The sequence below is a fragment of the Myotis daubentonii genome, chromosome 3 (genome assembly GCF_963259705.1).
Source record: "Myotis daubentonii chromosome 3, mMyoDau2.1, whole genome shotgun sequence".
In the NCBI taxonomy this organism is placed as follows: Eukaryota; Metazoa; Chordata; class Mammalia; order Chiroptera; family Vespertilionidae; genus Myotis; species Myotis daubentonii.
Window position 1 is genome coordinate 101900541 of NC_081842.1, and position 26989 is coordinate 101927529.

At 40.2% G+C, this 26989-nt stretch overlaps 1 protein-coding gene across 1 annotated transcript in view; it reads right to left on the reverse strand.

The window, feature by feature from the left end:
* LIPI (lipase I) overlaps window positions 1-26989 on the reverse strand; it is a 67621-nt gene that overhangs the window by 21569 nt on the left and 19063 nt on the right. The window contains exon 7 of the mRNA XM_059686200.1: window positions 477-585. Coding sequence (XP_059542183.1) covers window positions 477-585 — 109 coding nt within the window. The remainder of the gene's footprint in view (window positions 1-476; window positions 586-26989) is intronic.

Here is a 26989-nt window from a genome sequence, read left to right on the forward strand (position 1 = left end):
AATAAAAGATCATGTAGAAGTCTCTTATTTTCCTGGCATCTAAAACAGTTTAAATCTCAAAGCATAACTAAATTTATTAGCAAATAATTTTTAATAAAAACATAAATTAATTGGCCAGGTTTAGATGGACAGATTTACCATGGGTAAGTTTTCCACATTTTATGTTCTGTTATTTTAAAATGCACGAATTCAAGTATCTGAATAAAACACATTAATATTTCATGGTGATCTGCACAGAACATGATGTTTTAAAGGTAATCAAGACTCACAATTTATTTGACTTCTGAACAAGTGTGGAACAACTGCTCTAAGACTATCGTCTGTGTGCTGTTATTGAAGTTAGGAACATTCCTCTCCGTGCCTTTGAAAGCACCCTGCATAGAAAACCCACACTACTTGGATTAGCTTCCAAATTGGATGCTCAAAGAAACCAAACATTTAATTTATGAATAAAAATAATATTAAATTAGACTTACTTATAGAGCCATGGTTCTTCAACCCTTCCAAGCTGGTTTAATAATTTAAATGTAATATAGCCATCCATCGTTGTGTTTTCGACAATTACACTGAGAACAAAATAATAGGCTACAAAACAAAAATACAAAATATAGTTCACATTTTTAAAATAAATTGTTTTGGCACATACATAGATACACATGTATATATATAAGCACATAAGAACATATTATATATGTAAATAATGTCAAGAGGCACTTATTTGGTATATGGATAATATATTTTACTTCTTATAAATTTTTAACTAGTCATGAAAATAAGAAATGACAAAGCCTGTCAGACATCATGGGTATGGTGAAGAGGTGAACAAATAATTAGTGAATACTAACTCTTCTGCAAACCAAAAGTTTTCAGAATTTAGGTCAATTAAACTATTTTTAAAAATATATTACCTATAAAATAAATATAACATTCCCTAATTATCAAATAGTCCTAGCTAAGCTTGCTTGACAAATATAATTCCCAATTTCACTGGTTGTTTAGGATTGACTATGAAATTAAATAATCATAGGTAGAGTAAGCTCATGGTAGTTCCTATTCAAAATGCTCCTTTTAAAAATTGATACAGTATATCTTTCAGAGGCAAGGATTCTGAACTTACCACTATAGTTTACAGTGACTGGGCTAAACAGAAAGTTCTGACTCTGTGAGTTTTCGCAAGTACTGAACACTGTGCCCTAAAGACAATGTATAAACCGGACATGGATTGCATGAAATTTTCTTGTGAGAAATACATGTAATTTCTTGTCTGATACTTATTACTACCTCCAATAGGTGATGGATTTATAATTGGACCTCATCCATTTCTAAGACAAGAGGAATGCTTCTTACTTTGAAGTGACTGCCCAACTTTAGACAAAATATTTTGGTCCACCTCACCCAAAAAAGGCAGGTGTTCAGACTTGCTCACGTGATTTCTGGCAGCATAACATATTGAGATATTACAGAAAGCCTTCTTTCAGCTAAAGCACATACTAATAGACATTTTGGATGTACAATCCATAAATTAAATTACAGCAAAGCCCAGATGAAGAAGAGGAATATTAGGAGGCACTTAAGAACTGGGTGTAGCTTGAAAACAGAGGCTTAAGTGTCACTTTCCACGCTGGAACAGAAGATGTGATGTTAAGTAACATGAAAAACACGCTCACCTGTCTGAAGTCAATTAAGGACTCAGAGACACAAAGGCAACAAAAGCAAAACGTTTAATGGCGGTCTTGCAAGATCGGGTGTCTGGTGGAGCAGGCGCACCCTTTTGAGAAGTTACCACAAGCAATATATCCCTAGTGCCCAAGAGTCTCTTTCCAGGTTCCTCATCCGCTGAGTACTATGGAGTTAACATTCCCCCCCGAATGTCACCTAGGTCTTATTGTTTCCCATTGGGTTATTCAAAAAGTAGGCTGAGGACCTTTCTAGCTGTCTCCACCTCCCTGTGCTGGGAAGGTCTTCCTGGAATAGGTGCTGTTGGTCACATACAAATTTCCTTGTTCTTATTACAGTTTGCCCTGGGACTTTATCTGTGTAAGCCTTGTGGTTCAGTCACTGGCTGGTTGCCGGGGTTTATGTTCCAGTATCAAGAAGGGTTCAGGAATCTGGAAAAGGGGCTGCGCGTAGATGACATAGAAATCCAGAGACCAATAAAGAGTCCGGAGACGAGATATAATTTTGAAAGGCATTGGGGGTCAGAGGGCCTTCAGCTAAAGGAACTGAAGAGCCCCTCCTTGTCTAGGACCCTTGCTTTTATTAACACAATTTGTCCTAAGGCAAGGTGGAGATAATACACTTCAATGGGTAAGGTATCAAAGGGTACAGAGTCCATTGTCAGAATCGGGGAGGGGAATAGCCTACGGCTGTTCAGGTGTTTGGCCAGTAGGAGGCAATAACATGTAAATTAAGATGCCCTTTAACTGTCTGGCAGCCACAATCAGTTTCCTATTCAGGTTTGGGGAAATGCCTTTAGCCATTTCCAACAGGTGACTACATGTGTGACTCAACCCTGTTGAGTCCCCAAGCTTCATCAACCTTTTGATGAAACTCTTGAAATTATGACATGCTGAAATTGTTCTACGGCAGCTGGTAAGCATGCTGCTAGTATATTTCCACTGAAAGCTAACTACACTGAAGATGGACCACAGAGGCTTATTTTCTACAAGTAATAAGGCTGAAATAAAAATCCCTGCACAGTATTTTATATTAGGGTCTGAGGTTAAGTAAAAAAAGACACAATTATCTGAAACTAAAGAAAACACGACATAATATGGAATTTACATTCACCACTTGGTCAGACCCCTCTCCCCAATCTGTATCAAAAATGCTCCAGGATTATGGAATGTAAATTTTGGGTGGAAAAATCCAACTTTTATGGGAGAGATTTTGAAGAAGAGCTGACTGTTAAGAATTTTCTGTAATAGAAGAAGATATGGATTTTTATTTTGATAGTATAAATATTTTTCTTTCCTTTTGATAGAGACTGCAACTGATCCGTAAGACTAGAAAATTATAATGAATCATGTCTAGATGAATAGATAGGTAAATATAACCAAAAGAAAACCACAGATTTCTGTATAGAACAATTGCATTGACAATAAATTTAAAAATAAATAAATTTATCTGAAAAAAATTAATATCTTCAAAGTGCTGAGCAAAAATAACTCTCGATGTAGAATTATATCCTGAACTAACTTTATATTGCAGAAAAAGAGAAAGATAAGATCATTTCAACACAAACACAAAACAAAAACTGAGAGGGACTGCTAGTGAAAAGTCATTAAGGATCTATTTCAGCAAGATAGAAGTTAGACCTAGAAGAAAAAAGTGGGGAAAACAGGGTAAGATAAAGTGTAAAAAAATGAAATTAAATATAAGTGAGCATTTGATATAGTAATAATATTCATAATAAATATTGATTGTTAGATAAGAAGTGAAATAAAATAATACAGAATATAATATAGGAGATAGGAAAGAATACACACAATTCAAAAGCTCTACGAGGCAAATTCTTGTGACAGAATCCAATAAATAGTTTTTGAGGCAAGATGCATTCTTATATGTAAAGCAAAAAAGAAGAAAGCTGCCAGGGAAATATAATAATCCTGAACCTTTGTACATCTAAAGAATTACATCATCAGAAGACATAAGCAAAAACTTAAACAATGTGACTGCCTGCTAAAAAAGAAGTTTAAATATAACTCAAAATCCTAACATAATAGACAAAATTTCCAGGATGTGATTGAAAATTATCCATTATACTTAGAACAAAGACAATCACATCTTTGGTGGGAAAGACAATCAACTATTGCTAGCACTGAGATGACTCAGATGTCAGGATCATCTGACAAGAATTTTAAGGAAGCCATCATAAAAATACTTCAAAGTCAGAGTCTTTTAAAAAATAAAAGAATAGAAATTTCTCAGCAAATAAATAGAAGCTATAAAAGAAAACAAAGTAGAAATTACATAAATAAAAAATATAACAACATAAAAAAGTCACTGGATATGATCATTAGTAGAGTGGCAATGACACAGGATAGAAATCAGTGAACTTGAACACAGGTAAATCTGCCGCTCATTCTGTGCCACAGAGAAAAAACAGACTAAGAAAAAAATCGAAGAGTCTCAGGGACTTGTGGAACCATAATGAAGATGGAATATGTGTGTTAGCAGAGTGCAAGAGGATGGAAAAGAGAGTGGAACTAAAACAATATTCAAAGAAATAATATCTGAAAACTTTCTAAATTTGGTAAAGAAAAAAACCCCACACAGATTCAAGAAGCTGAGTAAAACTGAATAAACCTAAAGAAATCCTCGCCAAGATATATCATAATTAAAGTTTAGAAAATTACAAATAAAGAATATACTCTTGAAAGTAACCAACGAGAAAAGATGAATTACCTACAGGAGAACACCAATTTGAGTCGCAAAAGATTCCTTACCTGAAACCACAGAGGCCAAAAGGAAGTGGCACAATATTTTTCAAGTGCTAAAAGAAAGAATATTTTATATCCAGCAAAACTATCCTTTGAGAACAAAGAAGAACTAAAGACAATCTTAAAGAAAAACTAAAAGAATTTCTCATTACCAGACCCATTCTTAATTATTATAAGAGTGAATTTCTTCAAACATAAATTAATTGGCAAAATAAATACTCTTAGAACATAAGAAACAAAAAGGGAACAATGGAAAGATAAGATATATGTGTACATACAATAGATTATTCCTTTTATCATGAGTTTTATAAATCTCATTTGATGATTACAACAAAAATTATCATACAACCTAATATTAAGACAATGATATTTAAAAGTGAAGAATGTAAAGGTACCTAAATGGAAGTGAGGTTCCCACATTTCACTAAAGTGGTACAATGCTGATAACAGTAGATTGAAAACTCACATATGCATATTTTAATTGCAGTATACATCCCCAAATATGTCATTCCTAATCTCTGGAACTTTTCAATATATTACTTCACTAGTAAGTGACAAAGGATAATTAAGATAGCAAATGTAATTTATGTTGTTAAACAACTGGCATTAAAATAGAAAGATTACCCTAAACTATCCAAGTGGGTCCAATGTAATCACAGGAATTGCAATCACAAGACCTTAAAAGCAGAAGAGGAAGACAAAATAAGAGAATCTAAAAATAGATGTGATACAGAAGAGTCAAAGTGAAACAGTGTGAGGAATCAATCCAATATTTTAGAAGATGAGGCCACAAACCAAGGAATACAGACAGCCTTTAGAACATCAGTTCTCAATCTGTGGTTCACGACCCCTTTGGGGGTCGAACGACCCTTTCACAGGGGTGGCCTAAGACCATTGGAAAACACATATATAATTACATATTGCTTTTGTGATTAATCACTATGCTTTAATTATGTTCAATTTGTAACAATGAAAATATATCCTGCATATCAGATATTTACATTATGATTCATAACAGTAGCAAAATTACAGTTATGAAGTAGCAATGAAAATAATTTTATGGTTGGGGGTCACCACAACATGAGGAACTGTATTAAAGGGTTGTGGCATTAGGAAGGTTGAGAACCACTGCTCTAGAAACTTAAAAAGTCAAGGAAATAGATTCTCCCACTTGAGCCTCCAGAAAGGAACTCAGTCCTGCTGACATCTTGATTTTACACAGTAACGCTTGTTTTAGACTTCTGATCTACATAACCATCCTATATAATTCCTATATAATAAAAGCATAATATGCAAATTGACTGAACAACAGAATGACCACTAGGTGTGTGTGTGGGGGGGAGGGCAGTGAGCAGGTGGCACCAGAACAGCCAAGGTGCATGCCAGCAGGCAGAGGGAGGGGACGGTGATGGGGTAGTGATGGGGTAGAGGCGGGTGGCAGTGACCAATGCCGGGGCGATAGGGGCTGGCATCATCCCCTGATCACACGCCTGGTCACCTCCCATAGAGGGAGGCCACAGGTGGTAGCAGCAGTGGGGAAATTCAGGGTGGGGCCAGCCACTCGCAGTCCCCAGATAGGCCCGCCTGGGTCGCTTCCTATAGAGAAAGGCCACCAGTGACCGTGGTGGGGCGATTTGGGTAGGGGTGGCTGCTCGCCACCCTCAGATAGGCCCGCCCCGAAATAGGCCCACAGAGGAAGGCCAGAATGCCATCAGTTGGACATATCCTGAGGGCTCCCAGACTGCAAGAGGGCACAGGCTGAGCTGAAGGACCCCCCACCAAGTGCATGGATTTTTGTGCACTGGGCCTCTAGTCCTATATAATAAAAGCCCAACGACTGAACAGTGGAACAACCAGAATGACCAGTCAACCAGTCGCTATGACACACACTGACCACCAGGGGGCAGACATTCAACTCTGGAGCTGCCCCCAGGTGGTCAGTGTGTTCCCACAATAGGAGCACTACTCAACTGACCAGAATGATTGGCACCCCCACAGCAGGAGCAGCCACTCAGAGGGTGGATCCACAGCTGCTCAGCTGACCGGATGAGCAGTGCTCCCACAGCAGGCAGATTCCCATAGGCCACGACCCCACCAGTGCATGAATCCCATGCACTGGGCCTCTAGTACAATAATAAATGTATGTGCTTTTAGCCACTGAAGTGTGTGGTAATTTATTATGGCAGTGATGGAAAATAAATACCAAATTTGGTATAAAAACTGAGATGGTTTTACAACACCTGAAATGAGAAATTCTCAATGAGCAGAAGCTTAAAGTATTTTGAGGAGCATGACATAAAAACTAGATAACCTTGATTATATTATTAGTAAAAACGTAGATGTTAATAATTCTACTAGAGAGGACTTAGAACATGGTATTGGAAATTGAAGGAAAAAGAATCCTTGCTATACAGTCACAGAAATAGCTTACCAAAATTATATCCCAATATTATGTGGAAAGTAGAAATTCCAAATTTTAAAAAAAAACAATTGGACATTTAGCTGAGGGGATTGCCAGAGGATTGAAAGTGTAGCCTTATTTGCTATTAGTGTTTATGGCTAAATATAAGGGAAAACATAAACTGAAATAAAAGTTTTAAAGAAAAGCAAAACCTATCCTGAGGATTTGAAAAATTATTATCTTACCAAGTTTGGAAAGATACCTTAACTAAAAGATTCGCCATCAGAAAACCATGCTCTAGAGAAAAAATGCTAGAAATGTGGCTGGACAATCTTTTGCCTTTAGAAAGATCAAAAAGTCAAAGTATTCAGTAATACAAATGTCTCTGAAAAGATTAGTGTGTGACTCATAGATTCTGTTATAGTAATAAGTTTAGTTAATATAAGTTAGCATAAGCAAACTCCACTTTGTATTAGTATAGGTTAGCATAAGCAAATTTCATTTTGTATTAGAGGGAATTTTAACTTTACTTAGAAGAGGAACTAACTTGTGTGTGTGTATGTATGACCCTGATAAATAACTTGACTTTACTTAGAAGAGGAACTAACTTGTGTATGTGTGTGTGTGACCCTGATAAATAACTTGTAACTCCCTGCATATGCACCCCTGATAAATAACTTGTAACTCCATGCCTATGCCCCCCGGTAAACAACTTATAACTCCCTGCGTGTTTATTCTGATAAGCCCAGAAGACACCCCCGGAGCACACTGAGATGAGACACTGAAGAAGCCCCCCGGGGTATAAAAAGGACTCTGTCAGGCGCCTGTCTGACCTACACAGAAAAGACATTCTCCTTCACCCTGGAAACTGCTGTCCCTGCTCTGCTTCTGAGCCCAGACTGAGAGGCTGCTCTTCGTGTCAAGAGACCAAGCATCTTGCAGCTGTGTACCTGACGACCTCCGTGTGTCTCTGTCAGTCAGTGTCTCAGGTGGCCTGCCAAGGACTGAAACCCATCAGCTCTCTGGTAAATAAACCTGTGTGATTCTTGCATTTGTTTGTCTCCTGTGTCTCCTCTCTAGTTAGTTTTAGTTTAAGCTCGGCCTAATTAATAAATAATAAGTACCCTTTGACGTCTGTATTGGTATATCCAAATGAGGTGCTCTGGGTCACCTGTGCATACGTTCCCATAAAAGTGGAACAGATTCCCTCAGCCATTTCTAAGCAGAAGCAAAAAAATGTAGAAAACATATTTTCAGGAATCTTTTGTCTAATTGAATGCATTTCTGTGATATATATGGAGATCTACAAGGTTTTTGAGAATGTTGTAGCAATGTAAATACTGCCAGCTTGAACTGAAAAGTGCATAGACACTACAAAATGAAAGAAGACATAGGACTCCAACAATTCTACAGGCAACAAATCTACATATATATAAAAGCCTAAATGACTGTTCGACCCTTCAACCAGTAGCTTTGATGTGCATTGACCACCAGGGGCAGACACTCAACGCACAGGCATGGAAACATAGAACAGACTGATGAATCTCGGAGGGAAAGGGGAGCAGGGAGGGCAGGAATAGGTTAACCAAAGATCTTATATGCATACTAGAGGCTCGGTGCACATGCACCAGTGGGGTCCCTCAGACTGGCCTGTGGGGATTGGACTGAAATTGGCAGTCTAACATCCCCAATGGGTTCCAGATTGTAAGAGGGTGCAGGCCAGGCCGAGGGACCCCACTGGTGCACAAATCCATGCACCAGGCCTCTAGTAGGCTAATAGAACTATTCGGATGGAATTATATGCCACCATTCATATAAAAGTGAAAAAATAAAGAAGGATAACTCTAAGAGCCTAGAATATGGCCTTGTGAAACCAAAGGGCAGAACCAGGGTGAATGAACCAGAGGGAACTATTCACAGGCCTTGAAACCAAATGAAATTTGTCTCACTGAACTGTAAAACTGCTTAAAAACATTGACTGCATTTTCCTTTTATTTCTTCTCTTTTGAACAGGAATGTCTATAACTAGTTTCTTTTGCCTGCTTCACCACTCTATTTTGGGAGCAAGTAACTTAATTCTTCAATTTCATAGGCTCACAAGTGGAGACAAATTTTGCCCAAAGATAGAAACTATCTAGAGCAGCCATGGGCAAACTACAGCCCACGGACCAGATCCAGCCCATTTGAAATGAATAAAACTAAAAAAAAAAAAAAGACCGGACCCTTTTATGTAATGATGTTTACTTTGAATTTATATTAGTTCACACAAACACTCCATCCATGCTTTTTTTCCGGCCCTCTGGTCCAGTTTAAGAACCCATTGTGGCCCTGAGTCAAAAAGTTTGCCCACCCCTGATCTAGAGTCTCACCCAAATCTGATTTACATTTAGAATTAAATTATAAGATTTGGACTATTTTATCTTATGAGATTAAATGAGATTTTTTACTTTGAGTTGATAATGGTTGAGGCCAACCAACAAAATCTTATTGATATATATAGACCATTCCACCCAACAAAAGCAGAATACACATTAATTTTAGGTGCCTATGAAGCATTCATCCAAATATTCTAGGCTATAAAAAAGAACAACACTGATTTAAAAAAAATTGAAATTGTACAGTTCATTCTCTAACCATAATGACACCATATAATAAATTAAAAACAGATAATAGGAAAATCTCTAAACATGTGAAATTAAACAACATGCTTATTTTTCAAAAACCATGGCCAAAGAAGTGTCAAAAAGAAATATATAAAACTAAGTGAAAATGAAAATACAATCTACCAGAACATGTGCAATACAGCTACATATAGCAATGATTGGAGAAAAAGTCATAGGAATAGAAATGAAATATCTCAAACCAACAATCTAAGATCCTGCCTGAAGAGAAAAAAAAAATTAAAACTATTCCAAAAAATGTAGGAGGAAGGATATAATAAATAATAAAACAGAAATCAATGAATTAATTCTGAAAACAATATCAAATCAATTAAACAAAAAGCTGGCTCTTTGGGGGTGGGGGAAGTAACAGAATTGACTAACTTCCAGCAACATATACAAAAGTAAAAAGAAAGAAGACACAAGTCACCGCTATCGCCAATGAAATAGAAGATACCACAGATACTGTAGTCATTTAAAATTTAATAAAAAAATAGTACAAACAACTTTATCCCATAAATTTGATGCCTTAGAAATAATGGGCCAAATCTTGAAAACCAAAAACTACAAATTCAACCAAGATGTAACTGATAATCAGAGTAACCTTATATCCATTAAAGAAATTCAATTTGTAATTAAAAACCTTTCAAAAATAAAAATCTTGAGGCCCAGATGGCTGTCCTCAAAATTCTATCAATTATCTAAAAAAGAATTAACACCAACTTTGCACAATATATGCCAGAAAATAATAAAAGAGAGAACCCTTACCAACTCATTTTATGAGTTTATGTTACTCTTGTATAAATAAAATATTGCTCTCATGAACTTCAACACAAAGTCCTCAACAAAATATTAACAAACCAAATCGAATAACGTATAAAATAATTTGCTATAATCAAATTGGATATATTACAGGAACACAAGATAAATTCACATTCTATAATCAATGTAATCCACTATTTCAATAAATTAAAGGAAGAATTTATATGATTACATTAATAATCCCAAAGAAGCATTTGACAAAATCCAAAACACATTTGTTTATGAGAAAAAGTTTTAACAAGTTAGATACAGAAAGAAATTATTTCATCTCTATAAGTATCATATACAAAAATCTTATAGGTAATAGCATACTTAATGATGAAATATTGAATGTTTTTCCCCTAAGATTAAGAAGAAGGCAACATGACTTCTCCAACTGTTCTTATTCAACACAATACTGGGAGTTTTAGCTACTAAAGTAAGTCAATAAAAATAAATAAAAGGCATACAGATTAGAAAGAAAGAAAATAAAAGTCTCTATTTGTAGGTGACATGATCTTACCTAATAATAGACAAATATGTAAATTAACTGTCCCTCTGCTATGCTCACCAGCCAATCAAGAGAACATGCAAATTAACCCAACAAAGATGGCGGTTAATTTGCATACATAGGGGCGAAGCAGCAGAGCGAAGACTGAAGGCTCCGTCTGGAGCAAACACCTGGGTCCCAGGTGCCGGAGGAAAAACGGTGCTGGCAGCCAGGGGAAGGGAAGGCCTACTATACAAATCACTTCATGCAATGGGCCTCTAGTTATTACATAAATGTTCGAAGACATTTATTTTAAACTAGAGGCCCTGTGCACGAAATTTGTGCACTGGAATTGGGGGGGTCCCTCAGCCCAGCCTGCCCCCTCTCACAGTCCAGGAGCCCTCAGGGTCCTAAGCCACAGTCTGGCCTCCCTCTGCAGGAGGCCACCAGGCTGATCAGGGGAAGGCGGCACCTCCATCACCCCACTACTGCTGCTACTGCCGGCCACCACAGCCACCACAGTGTTTTCATCAACAAGGACTCCAGTCTCTTCACCATGAAAAAATAACAACTTTCTTTAGGCATTTTCAAGATGTCTCTTTCATAGGATATGATATTTCTTTCTTTCCTTTTTTTTATCCTTACCTGAGGATATTTTTCCATTGATTTTTAGAGAACGTGGAAGAGAGAGGAAAAGACAGAGAGAAACATTAATGTGAGAGGCACACTTCGATTGGTTGCCTCCTGCATGAGCCCTGACCTGGGCCCCAGCCAGGGAGGAGCCTGCAACCTAGGTACATGCCCTTGATCAAAATCGAACCTAGACCCTGCGGTCTGCAGGCCAAGGCTCTATCCACTGAGCAAAACCAGCTAGGGCAGGATATCACATTTCTTAGCCCCTCCAGCAGCGGACCTTCATTTTTTCCTCCAGAAGTGAGGTGGAAAAACTCTAGATCACCTTCTTGGATTCTTATTACCCAAGTTACCAAGAACATTGCAAGTGGTGTACAGGGAGCTTAGCCAATGAGCGTAAGAAAAGGTGTTTCCTCTGTAGCTCATGTGCAGAGGTGGGACTGCTGGTGCACTGCTGCTGGCAGGCCCCCTGTGTGTGTCTCCTCTCCGGGCCTGCAACAGCCCCAGCCGCGCCACTGGGGCTGGGGCTGGGGCTGGGCCAGCAGCCCTGTGTGTTGTGTCTCTAGCTCCGGGTCCATGCCCAGCCCCTCCTCCTGAGCTGGTCATGACTCTTAAGGCATCCTGGCCTAATTTACATATTATATTATCTCCAAGAAATAATAAGTGAATTCAGAAAGATCCCAGGAAACAAGTTACAAACAAAAGATTCAGTCAGTCACATTATTATTATTTTTTTACTAGGGGCCAGGTGCACGAAATTCGTGCACTGGGTGTGTGTGGGGGGGGGGAATGTCTCTCAGCCCAGCCTGCCCCCTCTCACATACTGGGAGCCCTCAGGCGTTGACCCCCATCACCCTCCAATTGCAGGATTGGCCCCTTGCCCAGGCCTGATGCCTCCGCCAGAGGTGTCAGGCTTGGACAGGGGACCCCCATCTCCCCCCGATCACTGGCTCTGGCCCCCGCCCAGGCCTGAGGCCTCTGGCCCAGGAATCATGCCTGGGCAGGGGACCCCCATCTCCCTCTGATCGCTTACTCCACCCCCGGCCCAAGCCTGACGCCTCTGACCCAGGCTTCAGGCCTGGGCAAGGGGACCATCATATCCCCCCAATCCCCGGCTCAGCCCCCCGCCCAGGCCTGATGCCTCGGCCAGAGGAGTTGACCCTCATCACCCTCCGATCACCAAACACCGGATCGGCCCCTTGACCAGGCCTGAGGCCTCCAGCAGAGGTGTCAGGCCTGGGCAGGGGACCCCCAGCTCCCCGTGGTTGCAGGCTCCGCCCCTGCCCAGGCCTAACGCCTCTGGCCTAGGCGTCTGGCCCAGGCAGCGGGGACCCGCAGCTGCAGCGGCCCCGCGATCGTGGGCTCCGCTTTAGGCCCAGGCAAGGGACCCCTAGCTCCCAGGACTGCCAGCTTCGACCGTGCCCAGCTCCCATCGCTGGCTCCACCCCTACTTCCTGCTATCACTGGCCAGGGCGGAAAAGGCACCTGATTCTCCGATCATGGCTGGGGGGCAGGGCAAAGGCAGCCCTGGGGCCGCCTTTGCCCTGCCCCCCAGCTCTTAGCTCCCCCCTGGTTTTCCGATCACTGTCAGTGGCAGGGGGTTTCTTCCTGCTTTCCCTTTCACCTCCCTGCATTGTGCCTACATATGCAAATTAACCACCATCTTGTTGGCAGTTAACTGCCAATCTTAGTTGGCAGTTAACTGCCAATCATAGTTGGCAGTTAATTTGCATATAGCCCTGATTAGCCAATGAAAAGGGTATCGTCGTACACCAATTACCATTTTTCTCTTTTATTAGTGTTGATCTTTGACTTTCAAGTTTACTGATGGTGTGCCTCGAAGTGGATTTCTTTTCATTTTGGCCTTCACTCAGCTCTTTCCATCAGTTGGGTAAATTTTGTTGTTCTTTCCACAAGGTCACGGATTCTACCTTCTGTTATCTGTACTGCATTCTATCCATATCAACACAAAGTCAAGAATGGTAAAAAGTGAAACATTAAAAGGTGTTGTTCAACTAATATTTGACTGCAAAAAAGATAATGCATCTATGGTAAGGTAAGTTATGTTTCTGAGAAAAATGGAGGTCAAATAGGCAGACCTGTCATGTACCTTGTACCAGGGCCAAATGGGAAATACAACTAAATTGGAGAACTTTCACCTGGAATTACCAACTGAGATCCAGCTTAGAAGGAGACGTATATGAAGGAAGGACACAGAACACCCGGAGACCGGTAAGAAGGGCGAGGTCTCAAGAGAAGCTGACCCAGCTCCCAGCGGCATCAGGCTGGTGGGCCAAGAGTGAGAAGGAACGCCCAGCTACTGGAGAGTCTGTTCCCTCAGAAGATAGAGGCCTGGAGCCCAGGCTGGACTCCACGGCACGGAGCACCAGAGCTGAGACCCGAAGCCTCCATAACATCCAGCCAGGAAAGGTGGAGGGCTGCCGGCCACAGCAGAGTCTGGAGCTTATAAACAAGAGCTGGATGGAGAAAAAGCTGCAGTTTTGTTTTTTTTGTTTTGTTTTGTTTTGTTTTTCTCTAAACCCAGAGCCTAGGAGTTTTCATTTGCAACTACTCACCTGAGACTTTGGTGCAAGGAGGGAAACATGGACTCAAGGTGCTTAATGAGAGGTTGGAATGGGAAGCATTGCAGGGAGACTTGGTAAAACAGCAGCCAGGATCATTTAGTCATCCCCCAAACCAAAACGGGCATTTTTTCTGAGGGAAGCTAGCTGCTCCCAGCAGCCAGAGGGCAAGTTAAAGGAAAAAGCCACTCCCTAGGGCTATAGCCTGTCTCACCCACAGGTGCCCTGTATTTTGAGCTTTTCAGAGGAAACAAAAGCAGAGGTCAAGCTTATGGGGTTGAACAGTGTCAAGGAGCCCTAAGGGACTGGATTGGGGGATGGGCCATCTGCCCCACTATCCTGGGAACTGGACTGATATTTTCCCTGGAAGGGAAAAATGATAAAAGCTCCAGGTTTCCAGCCAGTCCTGTTGGTCTCAATACAAGGATCTCTGTCCAACCAAGGACAGAGTAATATTTTGGGCCACTTACAGAGGAGTAGCTCTGAGTCAGGAAACACACCCATCATATTCCCTGAAAGCTAACCAGCACCTCTCCTGCCTAAAGCCCTTTCAGAAACAGGCTTTTGAGTGATTAAGATTGACAGCAGCTAGCAGGCAAAAGCAAGCAGGGGTGGAGCCCAGGAACCAGAGGAAGTTTCCTGACCCAGCCCTGGGTATCATGTTGCTAAAACACCTATTTTAGAGGGAAAATTATCCCCTCCTGTTTGCAGCCAAGGCCTGTGGAGACAGACACAAGCGGGTGGATCGGTGGATTGCTTGGGGCTTCAAGCAGGTTGCTGAAAGCCAAAAGAAAATGTCAGACAGTGGTTAGCACCTAAGTACCTAAGAGCAGTTCTCAACCTGTGGGTCGTGACCCCTTTGGTGGTTGAACAACCCTTTCACAGGGGTCGCCTAAGACCATCCTGTATATCAGATATTTACATTACGATTCATAACAGTAGCAACACTACAGTTATGAAGTAGCAACGAAAATAATTTTATGGTTGGGTCACAACATGAGGAACTGTATTTAAAGGGCCAGAAGGTTGAGAACCACTGACCTAAGAGGAAGCCCAGAATTGTCTGACAGAATGAACAGAAGGATCCAAAGCAAACTTCCATGGGGCATTAAAGTAGGCTGAAATGAGACACTTCACCTTTTCCTTTTCTTTATTCTACCATTCTTTTCTTTTATCTTTTTTCCTACCTTTTTTCTTCTCTTTTATTTTTTATTTCTTTGCTTTTTTCTCAGTTTTTAAGTGTATCTTCTTTATTTATCTGCTTTATTGATTTGTTCTTATTCTAGTCTATTATTTTGTTCATATATCTAATTTTCTTCTGCCCTTTTCCTACCCTTTTTTTTTCTTTTTTCCATTACTCATTTTGTTTCTCTTTTCTTTTTCTCCTGCTTTCTTGTCTTTTTTTTTTTCTTCCTTTAGGTCTATCTGCTTTCTCCTCTATTATCTTTTTCAAACCTTTTTCTTGTTTTTTATTTATTTTCTCCCTCCTTTATTTTAAAACGTTTTCCTTCCCCTATTCCTCTAACTCTTCATTCTTATTTTCTTTATTTCAGCTCCATATTTATATATTCAAACCCCCTTTGTTGTTTTTTGTTTGTGCTTTTATTGTTTGCTTATTTTGTTTTGTTTTCTCCTAGTATTTTTTCTTCCTTTTTTTCCTACCATTCTTGCTCTCTTTCCTCTTTGATAGTTCTCTCTTCTCTTGTGGTTGCTTTTGTTGGTGCTGTAGGAGTCTTGTGTACAATTTTGTTTTGTTTCTTCTGTTTCATGTTTTGTTTTGTTGTATTTTGTTCTGTTTGGTCAGCATCTCTACAGCAGCTCACACAACATGATAGGGTGTGAGCCACATAGTCAACCAGCCTGAGAGGAGATTCCATCCACAAATGGGACAATAACATTCAATACCCAGATACAATAGGAGAACCCAAATGACTAAAGTAAGGGGCTTTCCTAGAGCATCCAGCTCAGAAGATCTAAGAGAATGCAATAGTGGGTCCAACAGACCACTTATGACTTAAGACCACCCCACAAAATCTGGAAGGCATAGCAGTTTCATCTAATACATAGAAACAAATACAAAGGGACAGCAAAAAACAGGAGACAAAGAACCCCCAAATGAAAGAAAAGGAGGAATCTCCATAAAAGGAACTAAATGAAATGGAGGCAAGCAATTTGTCATATAAAGAATTCAGAGACGGAGGGAAAATGGTGGAGGTATAAACAGACGTGTCCTGTGCTCTGTCCTGGAGCAGATAAGGGTGAGCAGCTGAAACGGGTAACATACAGCCAAATAGGCAGAGGATATTCAGCTGCGAGACAGTCTGCAGCCCAGAAAGACAGAGAACTCCAGGGAAAAAAAGGACAGTTGGAGACTGCAGCTGAAACCTCTCCCGGTGCGCCAGCGCAGCAGCGGAGACTGCGCCATTTTGAGTGGCTGTTACCGGCATCCAGAGATCAGCTTCTAACGTGGTAACAAGGGATCTCAAGCAGCGTGACTGTGTGAACTCAGATGTGCACTGCTTCTTCTCACAGAAAGTAGAGAGAGAACTACATAACCAAAACCTGGAGAAGAGCGACCATGGTGAAACAAAGAACCAACCCACATATGAAAGAAAAACAGGCATCATCAGAAAAGGAAGTAAACGAAATGGAGGCAATGGAGGCAAGCAACCTGTCAGAGAAAGAATTCAGAGAAATGGCCATAAGGTGGATGAAAAGAATGGAAGACAAATTCAACAATATGTGTAGGAACCAAGAGGAAATGAAGAAAAACCAAGAAGAAATGAAAAATGACATCACTGCTATAAAGAACTCAATAGAAAGCATCCGCAGTAGACTAGAAGAAGCAGAGGACCGCATCAGCGAGCTAGAAGACAAGGTAGGAAAAAACACCCAAACAGAACTGCTTCTAGAAAAAAAAAATTAAAAAGCATGAGGAGAGCCTAAGAGAACTCTGGGACAACACTAAACGAAACAACATCCGAATAATAGGGGTGTCAGAAGGAGAGGAGACGGAGCAAGGAATAGAAAATCTGTTTAAAAAAATAGTAACAGAAAATTTCCCTGATATAGGGAAGAAAAAACTCACACAAATCCAAGAAGCTCACAGACAAAATGAACCCGAAAAGACCAACGCCAAGGCACATAATAATTAAATTGGCAACCACCAACGACAAAGCAAGAATCTTAAAAGCAGCCAGAGAGAGACAGAAAGTTACCTACAAAGGATCCCCCATCAGACTAGCAACCGATTTCTCAACAGAAACACATCAGGCAAGAAGGGAATGGAATGAAATATACAAAGTCATGCAAAGGAAGGGTCTGAATCCAAGAATACTGTACCCAGCGAGGCTATCAATCAAAATTGAGGGTCAAATCAGGAGCTTCACAGACAAAAATGGTCTATGGGAGTTTATTACAACCAAACCAGCAATGCAAGAAATGCTAAAGGGTCTGCTGTAAATGGAAAAAATAGGAACAAAGAAGGAATGCAGCAGTAAAGAACAAAAATGGCGACTAACAAGTTTCTATCAATAATAACTTTAAATGTAAATGGATTAAATGCCCCAGTCAAAAGGCATAGGGTAACTGAGTGGATAAGAAAACATGACCCATATATCTGCTGTCTACAGGAAACCCACCTCAGAAAAAAAGACACACACAGATTGATGGTGAAGGGATGGAAAAAGGTTTTTCAGGCCAATGGAAGTGAAAAAAAAAAGCCAGGGTAGCAATACTTATATCTGACAAATTAGATCTCAAAGTGAAGGACATAAAAAGAGATAAAGAAGGCCACTTCATAATACAAAAGGGAGCAGTCCAACAAGAAGAAATAACTCTGGTAAATATATATGCACCCAATATAGGAGCACCCAAATACGTAAGAAATCTTCTGGAGGAGATCAAGGGAGAGATTGACAGCAATACAATCATAGTAGGGGACCTTAACACCCCATTATCACCACTGGACAAATCCTCTAAACAGAAACTCAGCAAGGAAACATCAATCCTAAATGACTCACTAGATCAGATGGAATTAATTGACATCTTCAGAACATTTCACCCCAAAGCCTCAGAATATACATTCTCCTCAAGTGCACATTTGTCATCTTCAAAGATAGACCATCTATTGGGTCACAGACAAAGTCTCTTCAAATTCAAGAAAACTGAAATCATATCAAGCATCTTCTCAGACCACAAAGGCATAAAACTGGAAATCAACTACAACAAAAACAATCCAGAAAAATCAAACACATGGAGACTAAATAGCATGCTATTAAACAATGACTGGGTTACCAGTGAGATCAAAGAAGAAATAAAAAACATCATGGCAACAAACGACAATGAAAACACAGCAATCCAAAACCTATGGGACACAGCAAAAGCAGTCTTGAGAGGGAAGTTCATAGCTCTACAAGCCTACTGCAAGAAACAAGAAACAATGAGAATAAATGACGTAACTCTACAACTCGAAGAGTTAGAAAGAGAGCAACAAAAAAAAGCCCACAGTAAGCAGAAGGAAGGAAATGACAAAGATCAGAGCGGAGATAAACAACATAGAGACCAAAAAAACAATACATAAGATCAACAAAACCAAGACCTGGTTCTTTGAAAGAATAAACAAGATTGATACACCTCTAGCCAGGCTCACCAGGAAACAAAGAGAGAGGACCCAAATAAACAAAATCAGAAATGAAAGAGGAGAAATAACAACAGACCCCATAGAAATACAAAAGATTGTTAGAAAATACTATGAAGAACTCTACTCCAACACACTACACAATCTGGAGGAAATGGACATATTCCTAGAAAAATACAACCTTCCAAAACTTAATCAGGAAGAATCTAAAAATCTTAACAGGCCAATAACTATGGAGGAAATCGAAGCAGTAATCAGAAAGCTTCCAGCAAACAAAAGCCCGGGGCCAGATGGCTTCACAAAGGAGTTTTACCAAACATTCAAGGAAGACCTAAAACCTATCCTCCTCAGACTATGTCAAAAGATCCAAGAGGAAGGAACACTTCCCAGCTCATTCTATGAAGCCAACATCACCCTAATACCAAAACCAGATAAAGACAATACAATGAAAGAGAATTATAGGCCAATATCCCTCATGAACATAGATGCCAAAATCCTCAACAAAATCCTAGCAAATCGGATCCAGCAGTACATGACCAAGTAGGATTTATCCCAGGGATGCAAGGATGGTACAATCTCCACAAATCAATGAATGTGATACATCACATAAATAAATTGAGAGAAAAAAACTACATAGTCATATCAATTGATGCAGAAAAAGCATTTGACAAAATCCAACACCCTTTCTTGATAAAAACTCTCAGCAAGATAGGAATTGAGGGATCATACCTCAACATAATAAAAGCCATATATGACAAACCCACAGCCAACATCATAATCAATGGGCAAAAACTAAAACCATTCCCCCTAAAAACAGGAACAAGACAGGGATGCCCGCTCTCACCACTCCTGTTCAACATAGTACTGGAAGTACTAGGCATTGCGATCAGACAAGAAGAAGAAATAAAAGGCATCCAGATTGGAAAAGAAGAAGTAAAACTGTCCTTATTTGCAGATGACATGATACTGTACATAGAGAACCCTAAAGACTCCATCTAAAAATTATTAGACTTAATAAATGAATTTGGCAATGTAGCAGGATACAAAATTAATGCTAAGAAATCCTTGGCATTTCTTTACACCAATAGTGAACTTACAGAAAGTGAAACTACAGAAGCAATCCCATTTACCATTGCACCAAAAAAATTAAGCTACCTAGGAATAAACTTAACTAAGGAGGCAAAAGACTTATATGCCAAAAACTACAGGACACTGAAAAAAGAGATAGAGGAAGACATAAACAGATGGAAGAACATACCGTGTTCATGGATTGGTAGAATCAACATCATCAAAATGTCCATACTACCCAAAGCAATCTATAGATTCAATGCAATCCCCATTAAATTACCAACGGCATACTTCACAAATCTAGAACAAACGTTCCATAAATTCATCTGGAATAAAAAAAGACCCCAAATAGCTGCAGCAATCCTGAGAAAGAAAACAAAGTAGGTGGGATCTCAATACCAGATTTCAAACTGTATTACAAAGCCACTGTTCTTAAAACAGCTTGGTACTGGCACAAGAACAGACATATAGATCAATGGAATAGAATAGAGACCCCAGAAATCGACCCAAACCACTATGCCCAATTAATATTCGACAAAGGAGGCAAGAGCATACAATGGAGTCAAGACAGTCTCTTCAATAAATGGTGTTGGGAAAACTGGACAGATACATGCAAAAAGATGAAATTAGACCACCAACTCACACCATACACAAAAATAAACTCAAAATGGATAAAAGACTTAAACGTAAGATGGGAAACCATAAAAATACTAGAGGAATCCACAGGCAGCAAAATTGCAAACATATGCCGAAGGAATTTCTTCTCTGATAATGCTCCTAGGGCAATGGAAACTAAAGAGAAAATAAACAAATGGGACTACATCAAAATAAAAAGCTTTTGCACAGCAAAGGAAACCATCAACAAAACAACAAGAAGACCCCCTACATGGGAGAACATATTTGCCAATGATACCGCGGATAAGGGTTTAATTTCCAACATTTATAGGGATCTCATGAAACTTAACAAAAGGAAGATAAACAATCCAATAAAAAAAATGGGCAACGGACCTAGATAGACACTTTTAGAAAGAGGACATACAGAAGGCCGAAAGACATATGAAAACATGCTCAAAGTCACTAATTATACAAGAGATGCAAATCAAAACGACAATGCATTATCATCTCACACCTGTCAGAATGGCTATCATCAACAAATCAACAAACAACAAGTGTTGGAGAGGATGTGGAGAAAAAGGAACACTTCTGCACTGCTGGTGGGAATGCAGACTGGTGCAGCCACTGTGGAGAACAGTATGGAGCTACCTCAAAAAACTAAAAATGGAACTCCCATTTGACCCAGTGATCCCACTACTAGGAATATATCCCAAGAAACCAGAAACGCCAATCAGAAAGGATATATGCACCCCTATGTTCATAGCAGCACAATTCACCATAGCTAAGATTTGGAAACAGCCTAAGTGCCCATCACCAGATGAGTGGATTAGAAAACTGTGGTACATCTACACAATGGAATACTATGCTGTGGTAAAAAAAAAAAAAAAAAAAAAAAAGGAACTCTTGCCTTTTGCAACAGCGTGGATGGAACTGGAGAGCATTATGCTAAGTGGAATAAGCCAGTCAGAGAAAGATAAATACCACATGATCTCACTCATTTGTGGATTATAGAGAACAACATAGACTGATGAAAAGGGACAGATCCAAAGACTGAGAAACAGCGATGAGGCTATCAATCCCCAGAAGGAAAGTAGGGGAGGGCAGGGGTAAGGGGAAGAGATCAACCGAAGGACTTGTATACATGTATATAAACCAAACCAATGGACATGGACAACAGAGGGATGGGATCATGAGTGTGTGGGGCGGGGGGGGGGAGGAAGGTTTGGGGTTAATGGGGGGGTTGAGGATACATTTGTAATACCTTAACTAATAAAAATATATATATATATATATATATATATATAAAGAATTCAGAGAAATGATAATAAGGATGCTCAAACAATAAAGTGAGAACTACAAGCAAATTAATGAGAATGATAAGAAAAATAATGAGAATATTAAGGTACTTAATGAGAGATACACCAACATGAAAAGAGCAGGTAAAAGAATAAATAAGAATCAATTGGAAATGAGGAATGACATAGCTTAAGTAAAGAGCATCTTGGAAGGATTCAACAGTAGACTAGAAGAAGCTGAGGACTGAATCAGTGAATTAGAAGACAAGGTAGGAAAAAAACACCCATTCAGAGCAGCAATTGGAATGAAAAACATTAAAAAGCAAGAGGAGAGTTTAAGAGAGCTTTGGGATGATATGAAATCTGACAACATTCACATTATAGGAGTGCCACAAGGAGAAGACTCCAAGCAAGTAGTAGAGAACCTGTTTGGAGAAATTATGGCATAAAATTTCCTTAAACTAGTGAAGGAAAAAAATCATTCAAGTTCAGGAAACACAGAGAGTTCCAGCTAAGATGAGTCCCAAAAGACCCACACCTATGCACATAATAATTAAAGTGGCAAACATTAAAGACAAAAAAAGAATCTTAAAGGCTGAAAGACATGGACAGAAAGTTACCTTCAAGGGAGCTCCCATTAGACTGTCAGGTGAATTCTCAATAGAAACACTTCATGCCAGAAGGGAATGGCATGGAGTATACAAGGTAATGAAAACCAAGGGACTAAACCCAATACTACTCTATCCAGCAAGGCTATCAGTCCAAATTGAAGGTGAAATAAAGAGCTTCTCAGACAAAAAAAAGAGGCTAAAGGAATTTATTATCACAAAACCAGCACTACAAGAAATGCTAAAGGGACTGGTGTAAAAAGAAGAAATATAGAAAAAAAGAACACAGACATAAAGAGTAAGAATTGCAACAAATAAGTACCTATCAATAAGAATCTTAAATTTAAATGCCTTAAATGCTCTATCAACATAGAGTAGCTAATTGGATAAGAAAACATGATCAACATATATGCCGTCTACAAGATACCCACCTTAGAGCATTAGGACTCACACAGAATGAAAGTGAAGGGATAGAAAAAAAAACTTCTGGGTAAATGGAAATGTTGTATCAATCCCTTTAGTATTATGAAGTGGTCTTCATTATCATTTGTTATGGCCTTCACATTGAAGAGTATTTTGTCAGATATGAATATTGCTACCCAGCTGTTTTTCATTTTTTTTCAGTCGCTTCCATTTAATTTAATATTTATTTTCATTTTATATCCAGATGTCACATTTTCGACATTAAAATATAATCATGCTGCCTCTCCCACATACATCCTCTGAGAAAAAAGTGAACTTTACACAACTTGAAAGATGGAATGCACAGAGAAGTTGCTATTGCATCCAACTAACAAAGAACACAGAGACCACACAGTGGACAAGGCGGAGTGCATAGAAGACAGCTCAGGCTCACAGCAGAGGAAGGAGAAGGAGTTAAAAGGCTAAAGCTTTTAAATGCTATCACTTGTGTCACAAGATTACCCTGAAGAGGCAGAGATAGGTCAGAAAGCAGGACCAAATAGGGGTTTTCCAAAGGCTGCTCTCTAACAGTTTAACATGTCCCTACACAGGAGAGCTTTCTCCCACACCATGTCCTCAGCATCTGGCAAACACTTTAGAAAATTAAACCACTTTTAGCATGTCTGGATGTAGCATGGGTGTAGGTTTTTCTTTTATTTATTTTTGCTGTACCTCCAACTCTTTCCAAGCAACAATTATACTGGTTATTTTAATTATGATTCCTCTAATGACAACCCAGTAAGGATCATCAAGACAAGGCATCTCACTGCTATCCGATCAATGCCAGCTGTGCAAATGCTGCAAGATTGTGTGCTACTCAGAGGGAGAGAGCACATGAACACACAGGAGTCCCAACTCCTTTTCTAATCTACTCATTAAATAGCAAAGAGCAGGTGGACAGTAAAAACCATCTGCTTAGAACAGCAGCTCAGACCTAGTGGTACACCACACCACAATCCAAACACAAATGCTCAGGAGAGAGCTCTGGGCTCTTCTAAGCACAGGCTTCTTTTAGTCCTGATCCTGCCCAATTTCGAGATCAAAGCATTATAGCTTCAGATAGTGATACTCTCAAGAGGGTGGAGAAGGAAGGTCTGAGAGACTCAAATAATGAGGACATTATTAGGCAACTATCCCACTATTTACAAATACACATGAGTAAGAAAACTTCGCCTCTATCCCTGCGAAGGGGGGGAAACTAGAGGAGGTCAAAGAGGGTATAAAGGTGATATACTGTATGTAATACTAACTAATCTAATAAAAGAGAAACATGCAAATTGACCTTACCTCGGCTACACGCACAAGCCAATCAGGAGCAGATATGCAAATTAACCCAAATAAGATGGTGGCAGCCACAGAGCCGCCTGGAGCAAGCAGGAGGCTTGGGTTGCCCCTGGAAATGGAGGAAGCCAAGCATCCCTCTTGCCCTGCCGACCCTGAGCTCCACTCAAGGTTACAAAGATTAAATTATAGAAGATAAATAAATCCCAGATACCTATTTTCCAGCCCACCAGCCCGCGGCCCTGGCCAGCCTGCAAACAGCCATCAGCCCCTCACACAGGTTGGCAGGGCACCCCAGTAGGGCCCCTCCATGAAGGGGCTGTGGCCAGCCTGCAAACAGCCATCAGCCCCTCACTCGGGCTGGCCAGGAACCCCAGCAGGACCCCACCCTGATCCAGGACACCCTTCAGGTCAAACCAGCTGGCCCCCACCCATACACCAGGCCTCAATCTAATCTAATAAAAGAGAAACATGCAAATTGACCATACCTCTGCTATGCCCACAAGCCACACGCGCCAGCCAATCAGGAGCAAATATGCAAATTAACCAAACTAAGTTGACAGTGGCCACAGAGCTGGAGGAAGCAGGAGGCATGAGTTGTCCCCAGCAATGGAGGAAGCTAAGCTTCCCCCCTGCCCTGCTGGCCTGGAGCTCCGCTCAAGGCTACAAATTTTCAGTTATAGAAGATATATAAATCCCAGATACCTGCTTCCACCTGGCATGGCCTCCCCACAAGAAGGGGCTGGGAGCCTCTGATGCCAGGGGTAACCTGGGCTCCGCTCAAGGCTACAAAGTTTCAATTATAGGAGATAAATAAATCCTAGATACCTGCTTCTAGCCCAGGGCCATGGCCAGCCTGAAAACGGCCATCAGCCCCTCACCCAGGCTGGTCAGGCACCCTAGTAGGGCCCCCCACCCTGAAGGGGCTGTCGGCAGCCTGAAAACAGCCCCCAGCCCCTCACACAGGCTGGCCAGACAACCCTGCGGGACTCCCACCCTGATCCAGAACACCCCTCAGGGCAATCCCCCTGGCCTCCACCCATGCACCAGGCCTCTATCCTATAAAATAAAAGGGTAATATGCAAATTGACCCTAACAGCAGAACCACTGGGGATGACTGGTCACTATGACACACACTGACTACCCGGGGCAGATGCTCAATTCAGTAGCTGCCCCCTGGTGGTCAGTGCACTCCCACATGGGGAGCTCTGTTCAGCCACAAGCCAGGCTGATGGCTGCCAGTACAGCAGTGGTGTTGGGAGTCTCTCCCGCCTCATCAGCAGCACTAAGGATGTCCAACTGCAGCTTAGGCCTGCTCCCCGCTGGCAAGTGGACATGCCCCGAGGGCCCCGGACTGCCAGAGGAATGCCTGACTGCCAGTTTACGCCTGATCCCCTGGGGAGCGGGCCTAAGCCAGCAGGTGGTCATCCCCTGAGGGGTCCCAGACTGCGAGAGGGCACAGGCAGGGCTGAGGGACCCTCCCCCGCCAGTGACAATTTTTGTGGACTGGGCCTCTAGTCAATAATAAAGTTCTTTTAAAAAGATTCATTCTTTTTTTTATTTTAATGATGAACATGAAGTTATCAAATTTTAAATATCATTTACCATCACTTAAAAAATTGAAATATTTAGGTATATATGTAACAAGTTACAGAGAATCTGTATGCTGAAAATTACAAAATGCTAATGAAATAAATCAAAGATTGATAGTAAATGGACATATATCACATGTTCATGAACCAAAGACTTATAATGAAGATGTCAATCTTATCCAAATTGGTCTATGTAATCCCTACCAAAATCCCAGTCACATTTTTTCTACACAAAATATATATTAAAAGGCACATACTTTAGAATATTTAAAATAATCAGCACAAAAACAAATAAATAATAAATGATAATTCTACCTGATGATAAGGCTTACTACATAGCTCTAGTAATTAATACAGTGAGGTCTAGACATATAAATCAATGCAACAGAATAGAGAACATAATATTGACCCAGTAGACATAGACTTAAGCAAATATGCTTAATTTATTCTTTATAAAGGTGCAAAAGCAGTTCAATAAAGTAAGGATAGCCTTTTCAACAAATGGTGCCTAATAAAAAGGTGCATCCTTAGGCAAAAAAAAAAAAAAAAAAAAAGTTAACTTTAATATGAATCTCAAATATTATACAAAATTTAAACTAAAATGTATTACAGACTTAGATATAATACATAAAACTTTTTAAGAAAATCTTCAGGACCTAGGGCTAAGTTTGACATCAAAAGCTTGTTCCATTAATGGAAAAAATGATAAATTAAATCTCATCAACAGTAAATACTTTTGACTTTGCAAAACCCCTTGTGAAGAAGATAAAAAGACAGTCAAGTTACAGACAGGGAGAAAATATTTGCAAACCAATTATCCATCAAAGGATACTATCAAAAATATATTAAGAGCCCTGAAAGCTCAACAGTTTGAAAAATCCAATTGGAAAAATGGGCAAAAGACACAAACACTCATTACACTGAAGAGAATATATAGAAAATATACTCAATTGTCAGGGCAACAAAAAATAAAAACTGCACTAAGGTATCATCATTTGCTTATCAGAATGAATACAATTTTTGAAATTATGGTAATACCAAACATTAGTAAGAAATCAGAGGAATTGAATCACTTGCTGAGAGGAATGTAAAATGGTACTGCCACTCTGAAAAACACTGTAAATTTCTCACAAAGTTAAATCTGCAATTAGCTTCTGACCCCAGCCAGCAATTGCATTCCTGGACTTTTATAAGAGACTAGAGGCCTAGTGCACAAATTTGTGCACCAGTGGTGTGCCTCAGCCTGGCCTGCAGGATCAGGCCAAAACAGGCTCTCTGACATCCCCCGAGGGGTTCTGGATTGCAAAAGGGTGCCGGCCAGGCCAAGGGACCCCACTGGTGCATGATTAGGCTGGGGAGGGACTCGGGAGGTTGGCCAGCCAAGGAGGGACTGTGGGAGGGGGGCGTGTCAGGCCCATCT